The sequence below is a fragment of the Chlorocebus sabaeus genome, chromosome 17 (genome assembly GCF_047675955.1).
Source record: "Chlorocebus sabaeus isolate Y175 chromosome 17, mChlSab1.0.hap1, whole genome shotgun sequence".
Taxonomy (NCBI): Eukaryota; Metazoa; Chordata; class Mammalia; order Primates; family Cercopithecidae; genus Chlorocebus; species Chlorocebus sabaeus.
The window spans coordinates 5,325,276-5,342,620 of NC_132920.1; the positions used below are offsets into that span (position 1 = coordinate 5,325,276).

The following is a 17,345-nucleotide window of genomic DNA, read 5'->3' on the forward strand; positions in this document are numbered from 1 at the left end:
CATGATCTTGGCCTACTTTTTTCTTCTGCCAGCTGGTGGCAGGGATTTGACAAGTGATTGATTTGGTTTCAGAGGATCCTGGAATTACACAAAGTGTTTTTTATATTGGAGAAGACATGCCCAGTTTTTCACAAGTTTTAAGATTTATTGCCTCACCCTAACATGTTGCAAATTAGTTTGTTTGCTATTTATTTTACTCAGAATGTAGTAATTGGTGTCATTAGTGGAAGGGAAAATTTGATCACAAGAAAGGGCAGACAGCTATTTAACGCTACTTATTTGTTTCTTTGGCAACTTTGCAGGGCTGGAGATAAGATGGGTAGACTGCTGCTTTCCTTTTACACATCCTTCCTTTGAGATGGAGATCAACTTTCATGGAGAATGGCTGGAAGTTCTTGGCTGCGGGGTGATGGAACAACAACTGGTCAATTCAGGTACAAAAGAATCCCACATTTTATTTACACATGCTCTAAAGGAACCCTCCCTTCTCAGGCAGCCCCACTGCACACTTGCAGGTATTTACATACTTCTATGGGGGCACCAGCATCATTGGTCTCTCTTCAGAGTCCCCTGTAGATTTGTCTTTGATACTAAGCCCTGGAAAAACTTATTTCTCACGTATCTATTTGCGAAGGCTCTTTGTCTTTGGAGATCCTCCTTGTCAGCACTTGGCTGCTGGATTTGTACTTTGTGATTTCGTGTTTGTTGATATGTTGCTTTGTAATTGCCCCAAAGGCATTTGCTGCATGTCACAGGAGTGTAGTTTGTCTTTCAGACTATTTAAGAACAAAGACAATGCATAATCCATTTTTGTTCTTACTGCACTTAGTATAGTGTCCCAAATTCAGCAAGTATTTTATAAATACACTAAAACGCAATGTAAAAACACATAGGCCCATGATGCTTAATCCATCACCTCCCTCTGCATAGGCAGTGCCACCTGACTGAGAGAAAATGGAAACACAAGGTTGCTGATTGAATTCTACCCATATCTATAGGCATTTCAGAAAGATCTGTCTGGCTCTTTTCTGTAAGACCATTGCTGTGAGTTCTTTTTTTAAGTCACTATCTGAGTTTAGTATTTTTTAAAGTAACTATCTGAATTTAGTATTTTTTAAAGTCACTATCTGAATTTGATGTTTTAAGTCACTGTCTGAATTTAGTACTTTTTTGAAGTCACTATCTGAATTTAATTTAAAAATATTACAGGCTCGTGCCTGTAGTCCCAGCACTTTAGGAGGCTGAGGTGGGTGGATCACCTGGGGTCAGAAGTTTGAGACCAGCCTGGCCAACATGGTGAAACCCTGTCTCTACTAAAAATACAAAAATGAGCCGGGTGTGGTGGGCGCCTGTCATCCCAGCTGCTTGGAAGGCTGAAGCATGAGAATCACTTGAACCCGGGAGGCCGAGGTTGCAGTGAGCCGAGATTGCTATACTCCAGCCAACCTGGGCAGAAGAGCAACACTCAGTCTAAAAAAAAAAAAAGAAAAAAAAAATATATATTTTATATATATATATATATTTTTCTTTTTTTCTTTTTTTTTCTTTTTTTTTTTCAGAATATAAATCCTCCAAGAAAAAAAGGGAAAGTTGGTTTGGATCAGGCATGTGAGCTCACTGCATAAGCAGTGAGGAACTGATGTAGATTGTTCAGGAAACCTTTCTGGTTCTGCTCCCTTGGAAGGACACTTGCTGCTTGGACTTGGAGGGCAGTTCTGACTCAGGGTTCACCGCCCGGCCTCTTGTAGCAGAATGAAGAGGGGTCCTTCTTGGTAGCTAAGAAAGGTGAATAGACCATGGATAAGGACATATATGTGGTGATGGGCTTGGAAAATGAGGATGAGCAGAGAGTGACGAGGCAGGGTGCATGAAGTGCAGGAGCTTGTGTTACCTCGGCTGGGAGACTGGAGGCCTGGCCTTCCCTTCTTACCCTTAGGTACTCTCTGTCTGCAGAGGCCGGGACTCCACAGGCTCCCAGATTCCTCTTCATCCTGCTGAGGAAGCCTCAGGAGAAAGCCTGGCACAGGGCTGGAGGCTTCGTGGACGGTTTTAAAATAGGTGAAGAACTGTCCTAGAGGAGAGGGAGCACAGGGGTTGACATCAGGACCTGGGAGGAGAAGTTGTGAGGCCTGGGCTTAAGTGTCTGGAAACCCAGGGTTTTTGTCACAACTCTGTTCATTAACAGCTATGTATCTTTAGGCAGGGTTCATCGCCCCATGAGCCTTGGCCTTCTCATGGTTAAGATGGGTGCAGGGATACACCCTCAGAGTTCCATTATGGGGATAGATTGAGAGGATTCCTCTAACATGCTTAGCAAAGGGTCTGGCACACAGTGAACATTCAATAAAAATTAACTGCTGATGTTGTTATACTTAAAATTTTTCTAATGGTTACAGCCATGTATCATCAGACGGTCCCCTTAGTAGGAAATATTTAAACAGAAGTCGTTCCTGCCTGTCATAGAAACAATTTCTAACCAATGTAATTTGTAACCTCTTTGACCTGTAGTCATGTCTGTGTCCGCGATTCTATACTGAGTGAGTGATTTTACAGGGAAAAAGAAAAGTGAGAGTAATAAACAGGAAGAAAAGGAAAATCAGCTTAATAAACGTATATGCATCTCAACAGAAAACGTAAAATACCGGGCGTGAATATGAAATATTTAATCTCTCCTTGAGTAGGAGCTGACTTCAGATACCTCTGTGATGTTTTGATAGTTTTGTGTTTTAGAAAAAGACTTGAATGGCTGCTCGGCTTCCTCCCAGCAGTGCCTGGTGTCAGGAGGCTGGAGCTCAGAAAGCAAATCAGGGATGATCAGCTTACACATCAGTTGTTGCTTGGAATTGCACTTCCTTGCACGGTTTCCAATATCCTTGATGGGTTTTTATGAGGTTGAATCACACAGTAATTGGCTGAATATTGTTATCTGAAGCAGGTTTCAAAGTCATTATTGCACATTAATGAGGCTGCTGTTCTGCAATTAGATCAGCCGTGTTAGATATTCTTGAATGGAATGATAAAGTGAAAAAGACACCTAAGTTGTAAATATGTTTCAGAGATTCACAGTGATGGTAGGATGTGCTTTGAGTTTTGGAGAAACTGTACACATAAAAATTAATTAATTAATTAATTAATTTTTGAGACAGAGTCTCGCTCTGTTGCCCAGGCTGGAGTGAAGCGGTGCGATCTCAGCCCACTGCAACCTCTGCCCCCGCCCCTGGGTTCAAGCGATTCTTGGGCCTCAGCCTTCCGAGTAGCTGGGATGACAGGCACTCTCCACCACACCTGGCTAATTTTTGTATTTTTAGTAGACATGGGATTTTACCTTGTTGGCCAGGCTGGTCTCGAACTCCTGACCTCAGGTGATCTACCCACCTTGACCTCCCAAAGTACTAGGATTACAGGCATGAGCCACTGCGCCCAGCCATAATGCAAGAAGGGAAACTAAAGAAATGGAAGAAGAGACAATTTTACAGAAGAGATTCTGTGTAGACTTTGCTATTTGAATTTGAAGTTACTATGAAAGAGTTCTTCTCTGTGTTCTCAAATTCGAAGGTGTTTGGATGGCTGTAGTTTAAATTTGTAAACTGCCTGGCAGTTACTAACTACAGACATTTGCAAGTGCAGCTAATTTTCTGTTTTTTGAGTTCTATGGCATGGAGAAAGACCGAATATGTATACTTTATCCCGCTCGTTCAGTTTTGCTATTCTTTCTCTTCTTCTATATTTGCTTCCCTGCTCTCCCTTCCTTTTTCCTCCCTACCCCTGTTCTTCCCCTCTCTTTGCTTTTCCTCATTCCCTTCTGTTTTAAAAGAGAACTTCCAAGAAACAATATAATTGATGACTCCCCTTTAAGGTTCTTATAGAGAATCAGGTGAGTGCTAAAATAACCAGAAAACAAAGAAGCTGATGGAGCAATGATAGTGGCAGATATCAGTTGAGTCCTTCCTGGATGCCGGCGTCCCATAAAGCATGCTTTATATGCTTTCTTTCATTTAACCTTGCTAACAAGGTTCCAAGATAGATGCTATTATAACCCGTGTTTTACAGAGCCGGAGAAAGGTAATTCAGATCAAATAGCTAGACAGTGCTAGTGAAACTTGCCGAGTCTTTCTGACAACAGTTAACTAATAAGCTATGCTCCCCAAATAGTAAATTGCATGATTTTGAAGTTGCTAAAAATGCATTTCAAATAAATCATTCTGCCTAATATAGAATGAAAGAACTGAAATAAAATGAAACAAATACATAGCAAACAAAACTTTATTTGTTCTGTAGTTACCTCTACGGAAGGGCTATGCCCCCATGTGTGTTCTCTTCCTGTGATAGAGTGTGTTTAATTAAAGCATGAAATTAGATTGCTAATTTGAACAGTCAGTAAAAACATTTTATTACACATTTAAGCGACTGTGGCGTATATGTGTTTTTATGTGTGGAACACGGCTCTTCTAAATGACTTCTAGCATTTTACTTTATTTCTTCTTCCCTAAGTCATAGTGTCTTCACCATTGCTTTCAGGATCCTTAGACTGAGTGATTGTGATGTGAGTGGTGACCGTTTTCAGGCTGAGTTGGTTGTTTTTCCCTTAGGGAGGTATTTTGAGGACAGTACTGAGTCACGTCCCCAAATACTACACACTTGCCTCCCACTGGGTTGACTCAGGCTGCTGTGTCTTTTCACATAGTAAATGGAGCGCCACGTCCAAAACCATCACTGGGACGGCTATGGGCCGTGATCGTGCCAGGAAGGAATTTACCATTCCTTGCCCCTGTGAAGTTTAGAAGATTTTACGTGGGCCAAGAGGGAGAAGCAGCTTGATAGTTAAAAGTATCTCTTTAAAAATGAAACTTCCTTCCTTACCTTTTTGTCAAAATTTAAAAATTGGCTCTTTTGGGAAAACCTTGTAAACAGGTACATGAACAGTTTCTGGTTTTAAAGGATCGTTATTGGCTTGCTTATCAAATATTTCTTGAAGTCCTTCTAAGGCTATATCAAAGTGAGTAAGCATTGCTCCTGCTTTTGAAAATATCACAGCACACACAGACGTATAAACAAATGATTACAGTACCATGTGGTAAGTATTCATAACGGGGTACCGTGGGCAGAATGTGTGGGGAAGAGACGGGTTAGAGAAGGTGGTGCCAGGCCTTTCCCTGGTGACATTCAGGATGGAATATTGATGCAATAGGTATTTGAAATGTGCATCCCAGAGTTAGTTAGGTTCTTGTTTGCAAGGAGAGATGTAGTTTCTCTTTGCTTTTCCTATATTAGCATGAATCTATTTCCAGTCTGTCCCTCTCTCTGGTGGTTGATCTCTCTAGCTTCTACACACACTTAACATGGTTCAGTGTTGTTGATCTGAGTGGTGAATACATGGTTCAGTGTTGTTGATCTAAGTTGGTGAATCTGTAATAGCATGAACGAAGGCGGTACTAGTAATAAATATGCCATTTATATAATTAGTGTTTTTTGTGTGCAAGGCACTGTGCTGGACAGAGGAAGTTAGGAAAATGGACGAAACATACCTTCTCCCTGTGAAAACTTGTAGTTCTGTGTACTAGGGAAGATAAGATTATATCATTAGAACATAGTCATGCATATAAATGCATTTTGTGAGAACGAGCTTTGTGAGATGAGAAAAGTGAACTATGTCTATCAGTTGGATCAGCAGAGGCTTCATAAAGGAGGCGGTCTTTGAATTGGGCCTTAAGTGGTCATTCTCAGATGTGTGACTAGTAATTACTTGGAGAGGTTATTGAAAATGTCTGTTCATAGAGCATCAGAATCTGGAGGTCTGGGATGGAGACCAAGATGTGAATATTAAACAACTACCCTAGATAATTCTTATGAATGGCCCAATTCAGAGCATGCTTTGAAAACCCTGTCTACAGCATAGGTTGAATATTTTTCCCAATTTTTTGGGGATATAATTGAAGTGTAATGAACTGCACATATTTAAAGTATACAATTTGATCAGTTATTGACATATGTTTACACCAGTGAAACCATCACCACAATCAAGATGATAAATGTTTTCATTCCCAGCTGTTTCTCATGGCCTTTTTGTAATCTGTTCTTCCCCTTGTTCCTGTCTTCAGGCAATGACTGATCTACCTGCTGTCATTATAGATTAGTTTGGATTTTCTACTATTTTATCTGAATGCAGTTGTACAGTGTGTATTCATTATACCTGGCTTCTTTCACTCAGCATATAATGATTTGGGGATTTATCCATGTTGTGTGTAGTGTGTATCAATTTATTCCTTTTTATCTGGAGTAATGTTTCATTGTAAAATTCTTTGTATGGACATATATTTCCATTCTCTAGAGGCAAAAAGCCTATGAGTGGAGTGTTCTATAAATGTCAGTTACATCAAGGTAATTGAATAGTGTTGTTTAGCTCTTCTTTCTATGTTTACTGATTTTTCGGTCTTAGTACTCTATCAATTGCTCAGGAAAGAGTAAGATTTTCTACTATGATTATGGACTTGTCTATTTTACCCTTTTATCTGTCGATTTTTCTTTATGTTTTTTTGAAGCCGTATTATTAGGTGCATATATTTTCATAGTAGTTGTGTTTTCATGAGGAATTGTTCCTTTTATCATTGTGAAATGTCTTCCTTTATCTCTGGTAATTTTCCTTGGACTCTGTTTCATTTATATTACAATATCCATTCCCGCCTTGTCTTCCTTCCTCCCCAGTTGCCTTTATATTGTTATAGTTACATAAATTACAGCTACATACATTGAAAACCTCACAATTCATTGTTACACTTTTTCCTTTAAACAGTCATATGCATTTTAAAAAACCTTAAGAGGAAAGTAGTTTTCTTTTGTATTTACTTAGCTGTTTACCATTTCTGTTGCTGTTCCTTTATTCCTGAAAATACCTCCTGTTTCCTTCTGGTAATTATTTTTCCCTTCAATAAGAAAAACTTTCCTTAGCATTTTTAATAGACCACATCAAGTGATAATTATTTCTTAGTGTTATTTTTTGTGAGAATGTTTTTATTTCCCCTTTATTTTGAAGAATGTTTTTATTGAATATAGAATTCCAGATTGATGGATTTTTATTCTTTTTCTCAGCAACTTGAAGACGTTGATCCATTGTCTTCTGCCTCTATAGTTTCTAAAGAGAGAGCCATAACCTTTTCAGTCATTCTTCACTTGTAAATACTGTTATCTCTCTTTTTTTTAAAAAAATTATTAGGCCGAGACGGGCGGATCACGAGGTCGGGAGATCGAGACCATACTGGCTAACCCGGTGAAACCCCATCTCTACTAAAAACAATACAAAAAAACTAGCCGGGCGAGGTGACGGGGCGCCTGTAGTCCCAGCTACTCGGGAGGCTGAGGCAGGAGAATGGCGTAAACCCGGGAGGCAGAGCTTGCAGTGAGCTGAGATCGTGCCACTGCACTCCAGCCTGGGCGACAGAGCGAGACTCTGTCTCAAAAAAAAAAAAAAAATTATTAATTATAATTTTTTACTGTGGTATCTGGTTACTTTCAAGACTTCTCCCCACCCCCATCTTTGTTTTTCAGCAGTGTGATTTTGGTATGTGTAGGTACGGTTTTCTTTTAAGTTTATCTCACATTTATGATAGATCTTTTGATTTTGTCCCAGGAGACCCTGAGACTCTGCTTACTTTTTTTTTTTTTTAAATCTTTTTCTTTCTGTTTTTCAGATTGGATAATTTCCACAGATCCGTCTTCGTGTTCATTGACTCTGTTCTCTGTCGTCTCCATTCTGCTGCCTTGATCGCCAAATACATTTTTATTTCAGTGCTTTCTTTTTGTTTTAAAATTTACATTTGGTTTTGCTTTATAGTTCCTATTTTTCTTCTGAGAATTCCTGTATTTTCATTTGTATCAAGTTTGTTTTTGTTTACCTCATAAAGCAAAGTGACAGTGGTTGCTTTAAGTACGTTTAATATCCATTATCCAAAATGCTTGGAGCGAGAAGTGTTTCAGATTTTTGGATTTTGGAATATTTGCATTATACTTACTGTTTCAGCATCCCTAACTCAAAAATCCAAAATTCAAAATGCTCCAATGTGCGTTTCTTAATGGGCATCATGTCCATGCTCAAAAAGTTTCATATTTTGGAGCGTTTTGGATTTTGGATTTTTGGATTAGGGATACTGAACCTGTATCTCTTTGATAGTTCTAATGTCTGGATCGTCTTGTGATTGACATCTGTTAAGAATTGGTGACATTTTCCCTGTTGTTTGTAAACACATTTGGGATTGTATATTGCACATTCTGAATGCATCCTGTCATCTGCGGTGATGTTGATGTTTTAGCAGGGTGATCAACCTCGTGAGCTCTAGGCTTTCAGCGGGATCTGCTTCCTAGGGGCAGCAATCCAGTTCTCAGTGTCAGTTGTTGCTGGGCTTATTTTTGTCCATCCTGTGCTTGAGGGGTTAGTCTGCAACTTGTGTGAGTGGTTCAGATCTCAGTTCAGTTTTCTCAGCTTTTTCTGTGCTGGTTTGAGTCTGTGCTATGCGTGTGTCACTCCAGTGTCAGGCCGATATCTGTGCGGGTTTCCACAGAGAATGTGGGCATCCTTTCCTGGGCTTTCTCTACCCCAAGATCATACCCTCAGACTCCTCAACTTGCAGAACCCCTTTATCTGCAGACAGACAGACAGGTTTCTCTTTGAGTTGAGTTGCCTGTGTTGTTGTGCAGCTGTGCAACTGGGGCTCACCTTTGGGGCAAAATCATATGAGAAGAAAACAAAGCAGGAACTTCACCCTGTGTGGGTTGCCTTTCCAAGTATTAACTCTCCTTCATAATTTTTCTGTTTGTTTACTTTTCAGAGTCCTTTGTTAGTTGTTTAGAGATTTTGGTTGTAATCAGAGAGAGGGATGGACTGGTGGGCTCATGCCCCTGTAGTGGACCTGAACTGTAGTTTGGGTTGTGTATGCACTCCAGGTGAAAGGATAATTGCGTGACACGCATGTGGTGCTGGAAATGTGTGGTATTGGCTCCACTTGTCTCTTTACTCTATCAACTTTATTAATCAGAATTAAGCCTGGTACATTTTTGAGGCCAGTTAGTTGAGACTGTCTAAGATTTGTGAAACTCTGGCTCGTTTCCCTCCTCCCGCCCTCCCTTCCTTCTCCATTCCTTTCTTTCACCTTCCTGACTTTCCTTTCTTCCTTTAAGTCAGTCTTGCCCTTTTTAGTGCCTATTCAGAAAAGCAAACAAATGCACGTCAGCCCCATGTGTAGGTTTTGCCTCGAGTTTCTCCTGGTGACGTATTTTCAAGCTGCCAGGATAGAGATGCCTGTTCAAATAGTTACTTAGCCTTTTTCCCTTTTCAAAACAGCTAAGATGATAAGACTTTTTTCCTGATGTAAAAGCAATCTGTAATCACTGAAAAATTCAGAAAATAAAATATAAAAATGAAAATGAAAGTAATTCCATGATCTGACATAAAATAGATCCTTTATAAAATTTAGTTGCTATATAAAACTTTAAATCTTTATGCATACTTATAATTGTCACATATACCTACATGTAGAAGTTATTATATGTTTTGTAAAAAGTAGAATCATACTTTGAATATTTTTTGTAATAATTTTTTCCACAAGAAATGTGACGCAAGTGTCCTTTGATGTTACCAAATATTTATCTACATCATCATTGTCAGTGGCTGCATAACCACTGTGGATGGATCTTTCTGGCCACTCCCATGTTGATGGTTTTTTTTTTTAATACTTTATGTTCTAGGGTACATGTGTACAACGTGCATGTTTGTTGTATGTATATACCTGTGCTGTGTTGGTGTGCCGCACCCATTAACTCATCATTTACATTACATTAGGTATATCTCTTGATGCTGTCCCTCTCCCCTCCCCCCACACCACAATAGGCCCTGGTGTGTGATATTCCCCTTCCTGTGTCCAAGTGATCTCATTGTTCAATTCCCACCTATGAGTGAGAACATGCGGTGTTTGGTTTTCTGTTCTTGCGAAAGTTTGCTGAGAATGGTGGTTTCCAGCTGCATCCATGTCCCTACAAAGGACATGGACTCATCCCTTTTTATGGCTGCATAGTATTCCATGGTGTATATATGCCACATTTTCTTAATCCAGTCTGTCATTGATGGACATTTGGGTTGATTCCAAGTCTTTGCTATTGTGAATAGTGCCGCAATAAACATACGTATGCATGTGTCTTTATAGCAGCATGATTTATAATCCTTTGGGTATATACCCAGTAATGGGATTGCTGGGTCAAATGGTATTTCCAGTTCTAGATCCTTGAGGAATTGCCACACTGTTTTCCACAATGGTTGAACTAGTTTATAGTCCCACTAGCAGTGTAAAAATGTTCCTGTTTCTCCACATCCTCTCCAGCACCTGTTGTTTCCTGACTTTTTAATGATTGTTGTTCTAACTGGTGTGAGATGGTATCTCATTGTGGTTTTGATTTGCATTTCTCTGATGGTGAGTGATGATGAGCATTTTTTCATGTGTCTGTTGGCTGCATAAATGTCTCCTTTTGAGAAGTGTCTGTTCATACCCTTTACCCACTTTTTGATGGGTTGTTTGTTTTTTTTCTTGTAAATTTGTTTGAGTTCTTTGTAGGTTCTGGATATTAGCCCTGTGTCAGATGAGTAGATGGCAAAAATTTTCTCCCATTCTGTAGGTTGCCTGTTCACTCTGATAGTAGTTTCTTTTGCTGTGCAGAAGCTCTTTATTTTAATTAGATCGATGAGTTGTTGACAATAAAACTTTTATCCATGTGTCCTGTGCACTTGTCTTAATATTTTCCTGGGATAAGTTTATAAAAGTGGAATTACTGTTTTTTTCTCCCAAGGTTTATGATGCATATTCATAGGCACAATAGAAAAAAGTACTTGCAGTATTTGAAGGTGTTGATTTTTCCACACCCTTACCAATATTGAACATAATCGGTCTCTTTACTCTTTACATTTAACAGGAAAAAAATGTACACTGGTGTTTTGTTGTTACTGTTTTTTAGAAGTGGGGGGTCTCACTGTGTTGCCCAGGCTGGACTTGAGCTCCTGGCCTCAAATGATCCTCCCACCTCAACCTCCTAAGTAACAGGCACTACAGGCATGTGCCACAGTATCAAGCTTATACTGGTGGTGATATAATTCCCTTTCTTTTTTCCTGGTCACTAGTGTCACTGAACATGTTCCCAGAAGCTATCGACTCAGTCCATTTTCTTTCTTAGTTTTGTTTCTGTTTTGAGACGGAGTCTTGCTCTGTTGCCCAGGCTGGAGTACAGTGGCACAGTCTTTGCTCCTTGCAACCTCCATCTCCCGGGTTCGAGTGATTCTCCTGCCTCAGCCTTCTGAGTAGCTGGGACTACAGGTGTGCACCACCACAACCGGCTAATTTTTGTATTTTTAGTAGAGACAGGGTTTCACCATTTTGGCCAGGCTGCTCTCAAACTCTTGACCTCAAGTGATCTGCCTGCCTTGGCCTCCCAAAGTGTTGGGATTACAGGCATGAGCCACTGTGCCCAGCCACTCAGTCCATTTTCTGATGAGACTAGGAAGGATGCTAGAATATATTCTGTAGGTTTTCTTTTTGTTCTTTCACTCCAAATGATAACTTCTTCTCATTTGTTGAAGTCCTCTGTGTATGCCTCCCTGTCAGTGTCTTCACTCCTTCCCTCTCTCCCTCCCTTCTAGGAGCAATCACATTCTGAATTTTGTGTTATTACCTTTATTTTCATTATAGTTTTACTATTTATATAGTAAAACAAGTTAACTTTCATGTGCTTTTATATTTTAACAAATGAAATCACAGTATAGATCCTTTCATGACTTTTGGTTTTCATGCATTTGTATGAAGTTCATCTGTGTTGTCATAGGTAGAGTTTTAGTCTGTTTTTTGCAGCTATTGGATGAATGTTCCGTAGTTCATTCATCCATTCTTTAATGAATATTTGCTTGGTTACAATTTTCTTTTTGCTATTACAAATGCTACTGCTGAACATTCTTATACATCTGAATATATGGGTATAAGAGTTTCACTGAGCTATATTTTACATAGCAGTAAAATTGCTAGAAGTCAGCACTTACAAGCATCTTTGGGTATCATCAAATTGATTCCCAAAGTGGTTGGCCCAATTTACATTGTCTTAAGCCTTTCTAAAGTTCCCTGGTGCTTTACATCCTCTTTAACACTTAACCTTGTTCAACTTATTTTGGCAGTCTGATAAGTTGAAAATAGTATCTCTAGCTGAACTTGGTGGTGCGCCTGTAGTCCTAGCTACTCAAGAGGCTGAAGCTTGAGGATCACTTGAGCCCAGGAGATCAAGGCTGCACTGAGCCATGATCCCACCACTTCACTCCAGCCTGGGTGGTAGAGTGAGACCCTCTCTCAAAAATGAAGTAAATAAATAATAAATTAAATCAAATGGTATATTGCGGTTTTTATTTGCATTTACCTGGTTACTGTTAAGTTTGAACACATTTTTATTTATTTATTTGACATTTATAGTTTTTCTTTTGTTCATTTTTTGGGTGAGGCTCATTTCTGTCTTCTAAAATTGATTGGCAGGAATTCTACATTTATATCGCTTACTAATCATTTGTCATTTCTATGTATTGCAATTATATTCTTTAGGTTTGTGGCTTTTCTTTTCTGTTCTTTTCTTAAGTTGCTCTTTCATAAATGGAATATATATATATACACACATACATATTTCTTTTTTTGAGTAGCTTTAGGTTTCTTTATATAACATCATTCTCCAAAAAAGTCACTTCGCCCGGGATTGTGCGTGGGTGTAAGTTGGCAAGTTTTATGAAGATAACCCTTTTGCTTGTCATGCTTGATTCTGGTAGTTTTAAGTCTCTCGTGTTATTGCCTTATCATTCATATTTTCAGCTTTGGGATTCTAAATATTTAATGACTTCCAAGCATTTACCCTCTCTTCCCTAGTGTTCTGTCAGATTTAGTCCCACCCTCGGTGACAGTTTCCTTTGGCTGGGAAGTCGTACTCTAGGATGTGCTTGTTTGACTAGGAAATGTAGCTCAGAGCTTGCCTGGGAGTCCAGTGATGTCATTGTCACTGAATTGGATTTATTTCCTCGTATGTTTTTTAGTTTTCCCTAATCCTGCTTATCATCCACACCACCCCTCTGGTATTTCCATTACTGTAATAAAAATAAAGGCTTTAGCACCTTGTCTTAAGCTGTGGTATATGTCTACATTTCTGATGTTTTTGCAACTGTTGTGATACGTCTGTGGCATGCTTTCTAGATATAAGAAACATCTGGAAAGCTGAGAGTCTGTCCTGTATGTTCATTTCAACGTCTAAGGTCTTGTATGCTTGCCAGGTATATGAAGCAATTTCCATTTAACTTTCCAGTTTTTCCCTCATCAATGTGGACTTAATTTTCCATTTGCAACTGTTATCCTTTTTCCTGTTGTGTTCTCCCATTCCTGAGACAGCAACACCAATAACACAGTCTAACCATTAGCTTTTTACACGTAGAAGCTGTTGGGACAGTTTGTGAGTGAGCAAATAAAAGGTGTGGATTGAAAAGAAATGGAATTTGGCAAGTTGATATTGATGCAAGTGGTCCCTTCTTTTATCAGACTGTAGTATTGTTCCAAGTTCTTCACCCCTCTCTGTATCTGTGCACTTGGTCCCGTGACTTTGAAGCACTGTCTGCTATGGGAAGAATATACTTCTTTGCCCCGCTGATTTGGCGCTTGACCCTGTAACTTTTTTGGCTGAAGGGAAATTAGCAGATGTGACAGGAAAAGAGGCTTGAAATGTACTTAGCGGTTGCTTTTGCCCTTTTTAGCTTCTGCCATTATGAGGTGAATATGCCCTATGTAGCTTGCTGGTTCCAGAACAGTAAGAAGCATGTGGAGTGGACCTGAACCAACCTCAGGGCCTGAAGCTCAGCCAGTCTAGACCAGCCGAGCCCCAGCCCCGCAGATGGGTGGTGGTTGTTGCATGGCACTGAGATTCTGTAGTGGTTTGTTGATCAGCTGTAGCTGGCTGATAAAGCATACATTGTGGTTGTCATATTGTTTTTCAGCTTACCAAGGACTCATAGAATGCTTAAGATTCTTTCTTCCAGTATCATTCACAGAAAATTCAGCTCATTTATTTCTCTCAAGTATTTCCTCTTCACCCCCCTTTCTAACTTAGCAGGAAAGATACTTGGAAAGAACTTGACTTTTTTACTTCCCTCCCTCTGCAGAGAAGCCACTGAAATAGTTTCTCAGTATTTTAGTGGGTTGTGGTGGTGGTTCTGAAAACCAGACAGGGATTGGGGGTGGGATTTATCTGGAATGTCCTCTATATGGGAGGTTTTTGAAAAGCTACTGATATGTGGAAGATCCTCGTGTGTGTGTGTGTGTGTGTGTGTGTGTGTGCACGCATGCACGTGCATGTGTTTGCAATATAACCTTTTTAAAATTTTAGTGCAGGCCGGGTGCGGTGGCTCACGCCCGTAATCCCAGCACTTCGAGAGGCCGAGGCGGGCAGATCATGAGGTCAGGAGTTTGAGACCAGCCTGACCAACATAGTGAAACCCCATCTCTACTAAAAATACAAAAATTAACTGGGCATGGAGGCAGGTGCCTGTAGTCCCAGCTATTTGGGAGGCTGAAGCAGGAGAATCGCTTGAACCCGGGAGGTAGAGGTTGCAGTGGGCTGAGACTGCACCATTGCACTCCAGCCTGGGGGACAAAGTGTGACTCTGTCTCAAAAAAAAAAAAAAAAAAAAAGAAAAAAAAAAAAAGGAAAAAGAAAAAAATCTTAGTGCCAGGTGTTTAAATTTATAATCAGCCTCAGGTGAAGACTCTGGAATCAGTGGATTGTAAGCTTCATAAGGGCAGGGAATTTTTTGGTTTTGATCACTGTGGTATTTCCAGTTCCTAGAACAATGCCTAGCACATAGAAGACTCTCAATATCCATATATAAATTAGATGGATGGGTGTGTGGGTGGGTGGACCCCCCACTCCTCATCCCAATGTTTGTTATTCTTTCTTCAGGCTCATGGAAACAGTAAAATGTGGGGGGAAACTGACCTAATTTTTGAAGCTTCCTCATGACTCTTTCTGCCCTCAGCTGTTCAGTACAATTCCCAGTTTCCAAGGATGGTGCAGTGGGAAGCACATGGGACTCAGAGTGAAGACCCGGCTCCAGTCAGGCCTGGCCACCAGCTGGGCTGGAGATCTTGGGCAAGTCCTGTGGGTCTCAGTTTCTTCATCTGTAAGATGAGGGGCCTAAATTATATAATTTTCAGATTTCCTTTTAGCTGTCAAATCTTAAACAGCCTAGAGGTTCTTAATATCAATGAAACCCGTAGAGGATTGTGTGTTGTTGTGTAGCACCACACGGGGATTGTGTGTTGTTGTGTAGCACCACATGGAAAATTGCGTAGCAGCGGGACTTGGGTATATATGGTTGGTTACTCAGGGTTTTTCCTCCTCTTAAAGAAATTTGTAGAGACCTTAAAAAAAAGAGAGAGAGAGAGAGAGAAAAGAGGATGCTCATATAATTGGATTTTATTTAAACTATTTATGAAACTCTTGCTTCATGGGATCACTGCAGCTTTGCAGGCAGGTAGTCATGTGCTCTCAATGGCTCAACTTTATTTTCTCCCTTGCAAAAAGGCGATTTAGAAGTTTAGGAATTATTTATGGTACTGTGGGGATAAACACAATCTGCTAAGTTGTTTTTCTTGTATCATTTTTTTTCCCAAGGTTCATTCCTGTATTTTAGGCTGGAAGCAATGTCTTCATGAAATGGCCATGTTGTTATATCCATGCACAAAACGAGGTAATGTCAATAGGCAAAATTTATCCCAGGTAATGTCACTAGGCAAAATTTATGCCAGGTTTTAAAATTGTGATTCTTAATTGGTATAATTCAAGAGCTGGATATTACTGGGTGATTCTCAGAAATAAAGACTTGATAGTCCCCTAAGTATGGCAAATGATGGTCCGAAAAAGTTTGAGTTTTCTTTACTGGAGAGTGTCTCCAAACTAGGAAGAACTAGCTCTGTTTGAGGGAGGGAGTGTGCAGTATTTCCCAGACTTCTTTGACCACAGAATCCCTTCATGAAAAGATTTCTTCCATGGATCCTCTCCCAAGAAGTACACATGGGGACATGCTCATCCATTGGCTGCTGGGATTGATAGTAAACTAGGAGGCTGATAGAAATGTTTTCTGGGGAAGCAGGGACAAACTATAGTAAGATACTCTTTAAAAATTTCACCTTGAGGCGTGCCTTCAATACAAAGGGAAGTAGCTGATACTAACATAAGTAATTCAGAACATTCATTTATCATTTTAGATTATTTGTCTGTGGAGCCCTGGAAATTGAGGGCCTGTGGGCTTCAAAGGCATTAGAAAGAAAAAAGCTCTCAAAATCCATTATGTGTATTTGATGCTTCGTGTAGTAGAATCAGCCTTCCCTCTTTTCTTCCATCCCTGAAGCAAACCTTTAAGTATCTGTGTGGTAGGAACCATACCCAGGTGCTATGGATGTCAGGTGGTTTCTGCCTTTGGGGGACTTCCAGTGCAGTGGTAGAGGCTGATGGGTAAGCTGCTCTGTCCAGGGCGCTATGGTAACAGTTGAAGGAGGAAATGGTTCCCTGAGAGCTTGTGCAAAGCTTCGTACTTGGATGTGATGCTTGCGCTGACAGATGAAGTCTGAGTAGTTTAGATGACAGGGGCTGAGGGAAGAGGAGGTTTTTAAAGTACATTTTATTGTGTATATTTAAGGTATACAACATGATGTTATAAGATACATATATATAGTAATACGGTTACTCTAGGGGAACAAATTAACATAGCCATCATCTCACTTAGTCACCCATTTCCCCCGCTGTGTCATGAGCAGCTGTTGGCTACTCATTTGCTTGTGCAGAGATGCAGGGAGTGAGAGGCAGCACTGTGTGTCTGGGAAGACTGACTCATGGATCGGTGGATTATACCAGGAAACATGTTAGTGAGGTGGAGGAGGTTGGAACCTAGATAGGGTCAGTTCCGGAAGGGCTACGAATGCAAAATCAAAGACCTGACATCTCATCCTCCTGGTAGTAGTGAGGCGTTGAAATATTGAAAGTAGGAAAATAATGTGACCAGATTGATATTTGGGAATCTGGCATTACTGTGGAGTGTGAGTGGAAGAAATGCAAGTTCAAAGACAAGGAGAACAGGAGGATTGTCTAGGCTCTAAATGATGAGGGCAGGAGCTGAAGCAGCAGAAGCAGTGGGCAGAGAGGGGCCAGATTGTGTGCCTTTTAAGAGTTATCCCCAGGCTTTATGTGCAAGGGGACCACCTTCTTGGCATGAGGAAAAGGTCATGGATTGAAGGAGCAGATTAGTT

At 40.2% G+C, this 17,345-nt stretch overlaps 1 protein-coding gene across 3 annotated transcripts in view; it reads left to right on the plus strand.

Moving 5' to 3' along the window:
* FARS2 (phenylalanyl-tRNA synthetase 2, mitochondrial) overlaps positions 1-17,345 on the plus strand; it is a 511,397-nt gene that overhangs the window by 177,278 nt on the left and 316,774 nt on the right. For all 3 annotated transcript variants that reach the window (XM_007973794.3, XM_007973796.3, XM_007973793.3), the window contains exon 4: positions 303-434. In XM_007973794.3, the coding sequence (XP_007971985.1) occupies positions 303-434 (132 nt within the window). The remainder of the gene's footprint in view (positions 1-302; positions 435-17,345) is intronic.